The sequence below is a fragment of the Elgaria multicarinata genome, chromosome 1 (assembly GCF_023053635.1).
Source record: "Elgaria multicarinata webbii isolate HBS135686 ecotype San Diego chromosome 1, rElgMul1.1.pri, whole genome shotgun sequence".
NCBI lineage: Eukaryota > Metazoa > Chordata > Lepidosauria > Squamata > Anguidae > Elgaria > Elgaria multicarinata.
In genome coordinates, this window is record NC_086171.1 from 210,640,606 (window position 1) to 210,654,118 (window position 13,513).

The 13,513-nt window shown below is 43.7% G+C and overlaps 1 protein-coding gene across 1 annotated transcript in view; it reads right to left on the reverse strand.

The window, feature by feature from the left end:
- The window catches only part of MYT1 (myelin transcription factor 1), a 116,901-nt gene that overhangs the window by 76,531 nt on the left and 26,857 nt on the right, over positions 1–13,513 (reverse strand). The window contains exons 4-7 of the mRNA XM_063120970.1: positions 11,128–11,190; positions 7,419–7,678; positions 5,202–6,122; positions 2,870–3,004 (exon numbers count right to left, since the gene is read on the reverse strand). Coding sequence (XP_062977040.1) covers positions 2,870–3,004; positions 5,202–6,122; positions 7,419–7,678; positions 11,128–11,190 — 1,379 coding nt within the window. The remainder of the gene's footprint in view (positions 1–2,869; positions 3,005–5,201; positions 6,123–7,418; positions 7,679–11,127; positions 11,191–13,513) is intronic.

Genomic DNA, 13,513 nt, shown 5'->3' on the forward strand with positions numbered 1-13,513 from the left:
GCAAGGATATTAAGCAAGATTTGATGGGACTTGTTTCCAAGTAGGAAGCATAGGATTGGTCTGTAAGTAGGGTGACCATATGACTGGATTTGTCTGGGTTTTTGATGGCAAATCCGGGAGGGGGAGGGGAAATCCGGATTTTTTTTTTAAAGAGCAGCTCTAATGGGAATTAACAAAAATGCTTACAACTCCGTAATTTTTTAAGATAAAGACATGAAACTTGGCACAATGGTAGCTCTTAGGAAGGGCTTTAGTCACACCAAATTTGAAACAGATCCATTCATCCATTGATTTTTTAGGAATTTTTTAAAAATTGAGGTTTTAAAATTATTATTTTTTAAATCGTCATTTTTAAAGATAAAGAGATGAAACTTTGTACCATGATAGGATTTAGGTAGAGCTTTAGCCACACCAAATTTGAAACAGATCCGTTCATCCATTGATTTTTTAGGAATTTTTTAAAAATTGAGATTTTAAAATTATTATTTTTTAAATCGTCATTTTTAAAGATAAAGAGATGAAACTTTGTACCATGATAGGATTTAGGTAGAGCTTTAGCCACACCAAATTTGAAACATATCTGTTCATCCATTGATTTTTTAGGAATTTTTTTTAAAATGAGGTTTTAAAATTATTTTTTAAACTGTCATTTTTAAAGATAAAGAGCTGAAAGTTGGCACCATGAAAGCTTTTAGGTAGAGCTTTAGCTGTACCAAATTTGAAACAATCTGGGGGCAGTAGCAAACCCTGTTAACAACAACAGCAGCTTGCAATAAGTGAAGATAAAGTCAGAAAAGATATTTGAGGGAAAGGGAGAATGTCACACACAGAGTATAGCAAAAGTTTCAAAGTACAGCAAAACCTACAAAAGTAGGAGTGAGTGAAGTTAATTTCAGATACATTGAATCTCTCACTTGTTCTTTATTTCAGTGATTTTATGTAGAACAGATTTGTCTTAAATGTGTGCTGTAAAATCAGACATGTGACCAAGGCTATTTTTGGGTGGGCACGCCCCCTTGGTACTAGACACGCCCCCTTGGGGGCGACCATGTTGTCCTCCTTTTTGGTTTCCAAAATATGGTCACCCTATCTGTAAGTATTCAGAACATTGAAGAACCAAGGGATGGTTGTTAGTTACTGGACAAAACAACATTTTCTCCATGAGGTGGAAAGTAAATGTCCATGCTGTTTTGTTGGTAGAAGCATAAATATGCATAATTTAAAAATTAGACATAAGAACATAAGAAGAGTCATGCTGGATCAGACCAAAGGTTATCTTGTACAGCATTCTGTTCCCACAGTGGCAAACCGAATTCCTCTGGGAACTCCACAAGCAGGATACGAATGTAATAACACAATGTAGAGAGTAGGGAATTGGGAACAAACTACAAGATCATCCACATGGTCTCAGTGGGTGATCCTAGGGAGATAAAGGATGCATCCAATGGTTTTCATTCTGTCAGCCATCCTCACAACAACTCTGCAGGACAGGTCACAATAACCATCTCTATACTGCAGATGGGTGTCTCTCTCTCTGTGTCTGAACCTGAAGGAATAGTAGCTTGCTTCAGGCAACCTAGTGAGATCAGTCATGGCCGAGATGAGAGCTGTACTGGGTTGTAAGCTTGCAATTTTAGCTAATGCACTGCACAAGCTGTAATGAAGCAGGTCATGTAGAAATCAATGGACACCTTGGAGTCTTATAGAGCAAATGGCCAATGAGGGAAGTCTGTGTGACCTTCAGGCCATTTCACACATTTCACAGAGGCAAACCGGGGCTTGGGATCAAGGGTATATTCAATAGGGAGCTTCCCCTTCCCCTTCACACTGTGCATTTTTAAGTTTATGCCTGAGATATTTTTGTGCAATTAAAAAAAAAAAGTAATGTGTGATGGAGTCCTTAGTCTGAGCCTCACTGCTACTTCACATGGCCTCATATATTCCTTCTCAGTTTTTTTCTCCTGACAGATGACTCTGTCATATATTGAGGCAGAGCACCAGTCCATCAAGTTTCCTCTGGCTATGCACTTGTCTCTTTGTTTAGCCCTCTACCTGAGATACTTTCTCAATGCAAACAACATTATCTACCCCTAAGCTGTGGGCCCACCCTGGTTGGCTCAGCTGCTACCTGACTGAGTTGTTCCCTTCTTCAGCTTCACCTTTGCCATGCTGTACCTGGAACACTCCAACTCCATGTACACTAGAGTTGCTGAACCTACTAATAAATCCATTCATTTATTACATTTCCATAATGTCTAATAGAGCTCTCTGGGCAGTTCACAAAATAAGAACATAAGAAGAGTTGTGCTGGATCAGGCAAAGTGCCCATCTCATCCAGTATTCTGTTTGCAGAATGGCCAATCAGCAGCCCATGGGAAACCCACAAGTAGGACAGCACCCTCCTGGTTATGTTCCTCAACAACACGTATATAGTCATAGGCATATTGCCTCTGACACTGGAGGCAGCAAACAACCCTCAGGACGAACATCCATTAATAGCCTTGATAGTGCTAAAACCATAACATATAAAAAGAAAACATAGTATAAGCACCTTAAAAGAAACCAACAGAATAAAACCAAAGTAAAATCAACAGCAGCACTAAGTTCTAAAAGGCACAAATACCATTTTTTTAAAAAAACTGAAGGATTAAAAATCCTGGGAGAATTTTTTTAAAAAAGTTCTTCAGCTGGTGTTAAAAAGACTAGGCATCAGGTGAACCTATCTGGGAAGGATACGCCACAACTGGGGGGCCAGCATGGAAAAGGCCTTCCTTTGATGAACTCATTATTTCATAAAAGTAAGCGTAGCTGAAGCTGCAGCACTGATCAGACAAGTTCTGTTGTGTGACTAGCATGAACACACACTTACTTTCAGGAGGGATCCTGTCTTTGTGCGGGCAGCCAGACAAGCTGCGATGGTGGGGATACAGCCCTGTGACATGACCCGTGCCATCGCAACCAGGAGTTGGGCATTTGATCTCACGCTTCTCAGGTCTTGAAGGATCTAAGAAATGAGCGGAGAAGAAGGTTCAGGAAGAAGATTTTGAGGCAGTAGAGATGTGCTAATATCCGTGAGATATTAAAGTAGTCTTAATGGAATTCTTGCTGTTTCCCTGGAAATTCTTCATATGAATAATCTGAGGAAGAACCTTCAAATCTGGTTTGCATTTTGCTTTAGTTAACATCTCAGTGGCAAGTCTACTAAAGATGTGTGGAGGTATCTAGAGGAACAGGATGTGTACATTTGCACTAAAAGGACGTGGAAAGAGCAAACCGATGGTGCAAATACCCTTGGGAATGAAGCTTAGTTCTTTTGCTATTGTTGCCTGTCTTATCCCTAGAACTCATCAGCCCCGTTCAGACAACACACCAAACCATGCTGCTTAACCACAAAGTGGTTAATGGAATGCATTAAGGTTAATGCATTTTTGTAAACCGCCCAGAGAGCTTCAGCTATGGGGTGGTATATAAATTTAATAAATAAATAAATAAATAAATAAATAAATAAATAAAGCATTCCGTTAACCATTTTGTGGTTAAGCGGCATGGTTTAGCATGTTGTCTGAATGGGGCCAGTGCAGGCGTCATCAGATGGGTGGATTTTTGTGTTTTCCTACCGTCGCTATGGCCTCCTGCTGCTGTCCCACAATAGCGACAGTCTCTTTACACGGGGAGAGAACGAGGAAGCAGCAATGACCACATGGCCCATTCAGGGGCCGTTTATATTGCGCTGCTTTTCCTGCACACAGCAGGAAATGGCAGCACAGTTCATTTTTTTCTTTAAAGAAAAAGCCGGATTAAAAGGAGTCTATTTTCAATGGAAAAACGAGTGGAAGGAGTAAGAGGCACGTGGGAGGCAGACAACGTCATCTAAAGGATGCATGAGCATTCGTAAGTGGGCAGTAGCGAGCATGCAATAAAACGCTCGACTGATGACGCTCGACGTTTACTACATCTTGATTCTATGGATCAGCTGCAATTATGCAAGTAGCAACTTGAGCTATAGAACTGCAATCCTATGGGCATAAAAGCAAAAAAGAGAAAAAAGAATTGCCTTGGTGTATTAGTCCAAATAATAATCTTCTCCAGCAACCAGCCAGATGCCCCTGGTAAGCAGGGCATGACTGAGACAACGGTTGAGGGAAGCCGGGTCAGTCAGGGCGGCTTGAGTTCCAATTTGAAGCTTGGTCAACTTCATTCCCATTTCCAATTGTGAGCTTTTGTTGTTGTTCAAACGGGAAAAGTGTGGATTTGGGTGCACATTTCTTTAAAGTGCACAGCCAAATGTGCATTTCCCCCCATTGACAACAGCATAAAAAGGCATATTATTTCCCCACCCCCCACATGCACATTTTAAAAATGCACATTTTTCTAAAGTACGTGTTTTGCGAACACAATCACAAGCGTGAGAATATGCAAGCTTTACTCATAAATGCACTCAAGTTTGCGGGTGTGAACAGGGCATGTTCTGATGTTAAACAAAAGGGGACAAAATCCTCATATGTTCGTATCCTCCGTTGGGAGCCACTGTCTCGAGACAGGACAGCTCCCTCTCACTGCTGCTCAGCTATTTCTTGAGACTCAAATCCTTTTATAAAGTCATCTGTGCTAAAGTCCACACTCACAGCTTGTGACAACAAATCCAAAAAATTAATTCGCACAGTATGAAAAATATTTCCTTTTTGTTTGTCTTGAACCTAACAAACTGTTTCCCTGAATGAATTGAAAGTCTGAGAGACAGAGAGAAGATTCTCTCTCTCTATCTCTCTGTTGTATATCACTGGAGTAGGAGTGGGGAAAAGATTTAATAATAAACCGTTTCTGAAGGTTCTGTTTCTACTACTCTGGCAGTCATAGGGTCACAACAAGAACCTTAATGTCAGTGCAAACCAGCAACAAATGGTTTATTGCAGGATACAGACTCAGCATTGGTACAGAAACATCCACTTTCAAAGCTGCAGCATTGGTTACCCCAGCAGGGCATGATGATGTGAGGAGAGAGTATTTGCATCATACTTTTAGGGGCAAGGGGGCAGTGGGAGCATCCTGTGATTGCTTTGCATTTAATGGACATAAAACCTTTCACCAGCCTCGGTTGAAAGCAGTGAGCTGGAAGCAGGGATTGTTTAGATTAATAGGGTTGGAGCTCCCAGGCCCAACCAAGCTCAGTTTCTTTGCCATTGGAAGGGAGAAGCCCTCACCTTTGCTATAGTAGCTCTTTCTGATGGAGTCCAGGCCTTTGTTTTGCTTCTCCTCAACCTGGAAATGTTTTACATGCTCCTCTGTCAGCTGCTGGCCAGGCTCCCTCACAACTTTTACTTGTTCAGCTTTCAGCGCAATGGCCTGTTCCAAGAGTCCTAAGTTCCCCCGGGTCATCATGTCATACATCTCAGATTCATCGGTCACAGTGGATTTCTGGGAGTGGGAATCATCGTCCTTGTCGTCGTCTGATCTCACCTCCACAATTACAGAATATTCAGGCTTAGGGCTGACCATCGGTCCTTCACAGTGGGTTTTTGGGGAATCCTGAGATGTGTGAGGAGCTTCTTCACAGATCACTTTGGTCGCCGAATCCTCCTCCTCTTCCTCCTCTTCCTCTTCTTCCTCCTCCTCCTCCTCGTCATATTCTTCTTCCTCTTCCTCCTCTTCTTCCTCTTCCTCTTCCTCCTCTTCATTCTCCTCCTCCTCTTCTTCCTCACTCTTTTGCAGTTTGCAAGATTCCTCATAGCTCACCTCATCATCCCGATGTTCCAGGCACATATCACTGCTGCGTTCACTGGTGACCTCGATTACTTCCTCTGCATCCTCCGTCTGGATGATGATCTCCTTTTCACATTCCTCCTCAACTGCCTCTTCCTCCTCCTCCTCCTCCTCTTCCTCTTCTTCCTCTTCCTCCTCTGCTTCTCCATGTGGCAAGTGCCCAACATTTTCCCCAGCACTGGAGACTTGTCCTTCACTTCCAGACACTTGCCCCTTGGTCGCAAGAGTTCCTTCCGCTATTTGGCCTAGATTTAAAAGAGAGTTGGCAATTATTTCTTGATAGCTGTTGTAGCTGGCCTTGAGACGGCCTGGTGTAAAAGTGCCCATACTTTGCCCATAATGTGGGTTTCTGGGGTTCAGCCCTGTAAATGGGAAAGAAAGAGGGGAGGGGAACCACAGAAGCTTGTGAATAGCCCATTTTGAAGGTTTAACCACAACCCTTGTCTTGCTATTGCATTTCTGATGCAGCCATATTTATAGCATTCAGCAATGGCAGGTAAACAGGCAGTTTTCTATCCTAAAATTGCTCCCTCTGATGAGATGAATGTCAACATCTGACATTTATTTTCCCCAGGATGCTGCCTGAAGTCATCAACTAGACACTTGTGTGCTTTGTCTTGTGCCTCTCTGGACCAATATTTACGTGCAGAAAACATCACACAGAAGGTTGATGCCAACGAAGATATACATCATTACCTACATTTACATGGAGAGAGCAATGAGCCTGGGGTCCTCAAGCCAAACTGCCTTTGGTTGTTCCAAGAATGCTTTCTTCTCGGTGCCAACAAGCTTTGCGGTGAATTGGTACCCACTGTGCTTAAGGGATTTCCATTGGCAGCAAGAGATGAGGTACTAATCGAATGGTCTGTCCTGAAAGCACCTTGCATTGGTAGTGTAGCTACAGGTAAGCAAAAGGCTTGCCTGCCCCAGATACAATGTAGATAGGTGCAAAATGGGCATTAAAGGTATTACAAACATCTTACTTGTTTGGTTACTATATTTCTAAAAAGGGGACTGGTCAACTTGTAACCAACAACTCCCATCCATCGTAGCCAGCAGAGCCAATGATGAGAGTTGTAGGCCAAAACATCAGGAAGGGCGACAAGTTGACCACCCCTGATATAAAACCATGCAATCGCATTATTCTCTGGGTGGGACACGTAAAACAATAAAATAAAATCTATAAATACAATGCCATAAAAATCACAGTTTGCAGCATAAAATACTTTTTCCAGACAAAAAGAGTCAGACCAAGAGAACACAACCCATAAAAAGTAGTTAAAAACACTAAGTCACATACTTATTAAAATCACAGGTTTTTAAAAAAGTTGTCACCTGGTGCCAAAATGACTTTAAAGAAAGCACCAGGTGAGCATCTCTGGGCAAAGTTTTCCAGAGAAACGGTTTTTTTTTTTAAAGGCAAGGTACGAAGATACTATTTCTAAACTAATGTTGAACATCTTAAGAACTTATCACCAGTTATGCTCAGAATAGTCTCTCCAATTAAATGCCTCCTCCTTTGTTGTCCTTTGGTTGAGTATAGTTGGAGAATCCCTCCATATATTATTATGAGGAGCTATAGCTCGAGATTCATAACACACCCTGCCTTATTCCTATACATAAATTAAAATTCTGCAGTCAGTAATAAAATAAAACACCTTCTTCTGGTGGAGGGCTGCTGCAGACTTCCTCTTGGTCTATCGTCTCTGCCTCTTCCTCCTCCTCCAGCGTGCCTTCAGAATCATCCGTCACAGACTCCTCTGCCTCTTTGGCCTCTGCCTCTTCACTCCCATCGCTGTCGACATTGTAGCCTTCATCAAGGGCTAGTTTAAGGGGGTGGGATTTCCTCTTGGATGCCAGATGTTCTGCCTCTGCATGTTGAAGTTTCCTCTTCTTTGCTAGTGGGCAACTTTGTAAACTAGAACATAGAAGAAAGAGAGAGAAGTTTCACTGGAATATGCTGGGTTCAGGTGTCAAAAGGAGCTACATCTAGTAATGGTAGGCTAAATTACATGATCATGATAACATGGTTCATCTTTTCGATCCAACTGGCACTCAAGGCAACTAATATTTTTGGGATCACAGTAAAAATAGCTATTATGAGTTTTATGCTTTGGGGTGCTAAGTTACGTCTGTGTTTAGGAATAGCAACAACAACTATTATTATTTATTTATATTGCGACTTTTTTCCTCTTACAAGGAACCCAAAGCAGCTTACACGGTCCTCCTCTCCATGTTACGTTCACAACAACCCTGTGAGGTAGGTTAGGCCGAGATTCAGTAAGTGGCACAAAGTCTCCCAGTGAGATTCATGGTTTAGGGGAGGATTAGAACCTGGATCTCCTGAGTCCCAGTCCAACACTCTAACCACTACATCACACTGGCTCTATTGACATTATTATGCCAATCTACTGGCATTAGTGTGATATTTATCCAGCACAGTGAATAACCACTGTGGGGAACAGAATGGTGGAGTCCTAGATGGGTCTGATTCAGCAGGGCAGTTATTTTGTTACTGCAAGTATCAAAGAAAAGTCTTGAGGTAATGATGATGGGAGGAGAATATCAGCCTTGGGAGGAAGATCTGGAAGAGTGTATTTCTTTCATACAGGATAGATCTATAACTCCTGGAAGATCAGTGAGTGATTTGCAGTAGATCTGCAAGGACTTCTGACTCCCAAATGTTTAATAACAGCAGCAACAAAATGACTTCCCCACTCTAGCCAGATTGCTGAAATGAAGAAAGCTTGTGGGGCAACGAAGAGTGAATTTTGTGCAGAAGAACTGTGAGCTCCATTCAGTTCTGGTCCTCAAAACAAATTCCTGGGCTCCGCACCCTTTAATTCTAAGTGCATATCTTTTGCACCAGGCTCTGTTTGGTGTATGTCACTGAACACAGTGGGTCTTACTTCTGAATATACATGTATAGCATTTTGCTGAAAAATGTTTAAGCTCAGATAACTAGCCATCAATCAACTACCTCTGCCTTCATTTCCTTCCCTTTTGCTGTCCTAAATGCAAATGGGAGCAGGACTACTTTGGTTTGAAAAATGTTAGCAAATTCCTGAATCTGTGTTCATGTTCAAAAAGTGGTGATTTTAAAAAATATGTGTACTTTGAAATGTTCATTTTTTTTAAAAAAAGTATTTTCATGCTTTACTCAATGGGGGAAAAGTGCACACTTTTGAAAAATAGGCACAGAAATGAGCACTTTCCTCATTCAAATGAGGTGAAAAGGGTCAAAAGTGAAAATGGGAGTGAGCCAAAGCGAGTGTCCAAGTGAATTTCAGAAAATTTAGGCAAGTTTGAAAGTTACTGGTTCTACCATCTTAAAACTTTTATACTTAACACCCCCATCTGTGAATCAACCCTCAGTTTTTAAAGGTTTCCGTAACTTTTTTATGCACCAGCTTCAAATGAGGCAGGAAACCAGCTTGTCAGTTATCAAGATGATATACCAATTTCATTTTAGCGTTTTAAATGTTACAGTTTCACTGCAGCTGCCACTGAAGAAAATCCAACACCAGTTCTGTTAACCCCCAGAAACCTGCTTTGAGAGCCCTGGGACTGGAAATAGGCCTGCAAATGCTTCTGCAGAATCTCTGCAAACATCGATGCTATGTCACTTCACTATTGCTAAGGGCAAAAGCACAGGAGAATTCAGCCTTTCCCAACCTGATGCCCTTCAGATATGTCACACCAACTCCCATCAGTGGCAATACCGACAGGGAGGCCACATCTGGAAGACACCAGGTTGGAACAATCAGAACGGCACTTTACACAGCTCATACACAGCTGCATGAGGGAGATTCCCTCCCCATCTATATCTGTCACAAATTCCAAAGCTGCTTCCATGCACTCCCTTGCTGGGGCAGTCTGAACTAGGGGTGTGCACGGACCCCCCACTCCGCTTCACTTTAAGATCCACCATTTTCGGATTGGCCCGCTCCGCCCCGCCCCCACTCCGCCTGTGCCCACTCCGCTCCGCTCGGAGCTCCGGATCCGGATTGGAGCTCTGGTCCCCCCCATAGGGGGGGTTACTGGGCCCTGCCGCCATCGCCACCCATGCGGCGACGGCAGCAGAGCCCGGTAAGGAGGAGGGGGGCCTTACCTGCCTCCGTCCATGGTCCGTCGCCGTCTTCAATTGAGCCCGTGGTTCCACCAGGAAGTCTGGGCCGCAAGGGCGGCCCAGACTTCCTGCTGGAACCACGGGCTCAATTGGAGACGGCGACGGACTGCGGACGGAGGCAGGTAAGGGAGAGGAGGGCGGGGGGCGTTACCGGGCCCTGCTGCCGTCGCCGCATGGGCGACAGCGACAGCGGCAGGGCCCGGTAAACCCCACTTACCTTTCCGGCGGAGCTCCGGATCGAGGCGAAGGATCCGCCTCCACCTCGATCCTCTTCGCCACGCTCCGCCGGCCCCCCAATCCTCTTCGCCTCCGCCTTAAGGGCAGGCGAAGCCCCCCGCTCCGCTACTGCTTCTCCAGTCCGATTAGAAGCGGAGCACATCCCTAGTCTGAACACAGGGAAAACCCCACGGTGACTGCGGATCTGCACTGCGACAGTAATTGGTCACCTTCCACCAGGCGGGAGCGGCTCCAATACCCGGATGGCTGCCCAGAAACCCTGCGCTCCCTCCTCAGTGTTGGGATTACCCAACACCACCCCAAGAGAGGGAAAGTGTGGTGTTTCAGAGGGAGGTTGCACTAACCCGGCGCCGTGAAGACAGTTGTTGTGTTTCCCAAGAACTCCCGTCTTATTGGGAGACAATAAAGAGGTCTGCCAAGTAGCCCACAAAGCTTTATTCAAGCAATAAACATCTCTTCCCACCTGAAGAGAGTCTAATCTCTAGGATCTTTCCTCTAGGAAAAACTATGCAAACTAAGTGAGACAACTGTCCTTTCAAGAAGAAGAATGGAAAGCCTTTTCCCAGAATGCTTTAATTTCAGGGAGACTGGTTCTGATGCAGCTTCTGACGATATGCTAGCCGGGCTGACTTTCACCTTCCCGTTTTAGTCTGCGGCGTACTCTAGGATCGGCTAGCCTCTCCGTGCCCTCCCCCTCGGAAGAATACTGATTTCCTACTGACTGTGTGTTGTTTACACTTGAGAAGATAAGCTCAGGAGAAGGTTCAGTCTGAGCTGGCAAAGAGTCCATGAGAGCTGCCTCCCCCATTGGTATAGGCGGGTATGTTTCTGGCCCGCCTCTTCTGCTTCAGAATCTGATTCTGATTGATTGCCTGAAACTCCTTTCCCCAACCTAAGGGGAGCAAGGCTAGACATGACAATAGCCCCCTGGATGGAAGTGTTTTCATTTGATGAGGATGACAATGGTGGCAGTGGCATTGGTGATGGTAATTGAAACTCACCTCCTGTGCCTTGCATACTTTCCCCGGATGTGTCCCGATCCATTACATCCTGGAGTGGGGCAGCTAAGTTAGGAGGGTGACAAAACCAAGAAACAAAAAGCAGGCATGACTTCAAGAAGAAAAGAAATCTTTTTGAAATATCAAAGTACACCAGCTATCGAGAGCATTTAAACAAAGCCCGTGTACATTTGAAACCAGTGGAACCACCTAACTGCCCCATGCAAGAAAAGATAATTTCCTTTAAACAGTTCATCTCTTCCCTTTGAATTCCAGCAGAGGAGGGCAACGCAGCAGCTCTGCAGTTTACTAAAAATTAATGAAATGACTCGCCCTATTTAATTAAATGAACGGTTCATTATAGTTTTATGAGTATGTTTAATTAAAGATTTGCATGTGTAAGAGCAAGCCTTTTAAAACCAGACAACTCCCACACTCACCTCTTACTATGGGGCTTTTATTTATTTATTACTGATGCACATGCACACACAATTAAATGTGGACTCTATGTCTTTCAGACAGTGGTGGATCCTAAAGGCATACAGTCATATGTCTCACGCTATCTTTGATTAATTTGGGTGTTTTCACATGACCATGGTGCAATTGTTTTACTTATTTATTGACTTTGCCAATTTATATACAGCTTCCCAACAAAAATTGTCACAGCGGTGAACGTAAAAAGAACTGCAACACTAAAGTATAACAATAAAATACGACAATAAAATAATCATTCTACTGATCAACAATAAACCTATAATCAACTGACTAGGTTAAGAAAAGCCTGTGAAAAGAGATACAATACGTCTTAAAGAGATGAATTGCAGGCATCAATCTAGTATCAATTGGGAGTGCATTCCAGAGGGTGGGTGCCACAACCCTAAATCCACTGCTACTAGTGCTCCTAAGGTGAACCTCAGGACCAGACAACACCATTAAAAGTGCCCCTTCTTAGCATTGCAAAGACTGGGCAGGGACATAAATGCTGAGGCAGTCTCTAAGGTATCACACCCTATTTTAAGCTCCCACCATCAACTTGTCCTTTTTCAAACTTCTCTTCCAAACCATGAAGGCCAGAAACTTGAATGTATGGGCACCACTCTGTCACAATCTATGGTTTGCTTACACACAAGGTTGGGTGCACATGGGCTGGGTGTCACCCTGGAAAGTCTTTTTTCCACAGCCACCATAAACACAGATGTTCCCTATGAAAATATCTTTTGTCTATGGCACAGGTGAAATGTGAAGGCATGTCTGCCAGCTTTTAATTATTGTGAATCGCCCTGAGAACGTTGGCTATTGGGTGGTATAGAAATATAAGGAGTAGATAAATAAATGAGTGAATCAGCCTCCCATAAGGAGATAAGAGCAGCTATGCTGGATCATATCAAAGGCTTATCTAGTCCATCATTCTGTTTCCCACGGTGGCCAACCAAATGCATCTGGGAATACCACGAGCAGGACATGAGGGCAGTAGCTCTTTCCACTGGTATTCAGAGGCATAGTACCTCTGATCCTAGAGGTGGCATATAGCCCTCCTGGCTAATAGCCTTAGATAGCTTAATCCTCCATGCATTTGTCTAACCCCTCCCCCCCTTAAAGACATTTGAATTTGTGGCATGCATAGAATTGCACTATTAATATCTTCTCTTACCTTGCCTTATTCAAAGCCATAGTGGAAAATATTATCAGGACCACTTAAATACGTTTAGGGTGATGGTAATCTGGAAAAATCCACCCTGAACCAATTGGAATTATTTGTGTGTGTGTGCATTGGAGGGAAGAGGTGAACAGAGTTTGGAGCAGTACCACTTTTGGGGGACATCAGTCACCAACGACTTTTTTAAAAAACCAGAAACTACTCTAAAAACAAGATCTTACTCTTCCAACTAAAGCTGTCAAGACACACGTTAAAAAGCCCTTTTAAAAAGAAAACTTGGGGGAGATAAATTCTTGCGGCATAGACCTCTTTGGCTATAGCCCTGGTTTGATATCTCTTAAAAACCCACCAGGTGCCTCCAGGTCCTGCCACCCTCTATGGTAGGTGGCCCCTGTACTCCAGGGCACAGATAATTCTTCCTCCACAAAAAGACTTTAGCCGTATTAATAGAAGTAGAGCTTCCAAATCGCGTGAGCTACTGGTTCCTCTCTATTCAGCCCTGGTTAGGCCTCATCTAGAGTATTGCGTCCAGTTCTGGGCTCCACAATTCAGGAAGGACGCAGACAAGCTGGAGCGTGTTCAGAGGAGGGCAACCAGGATGATCAGGGGTCTGGAAACAAAGCCCTATGAAGAGAGACTGAAAGAACTGGGCCTGTTTAGCCTGGAGAAGAGAAGATTGAGGGGAGACATGAGAGCACTCTTCCAATACTTAAAAGATTGTCACACAGAGGA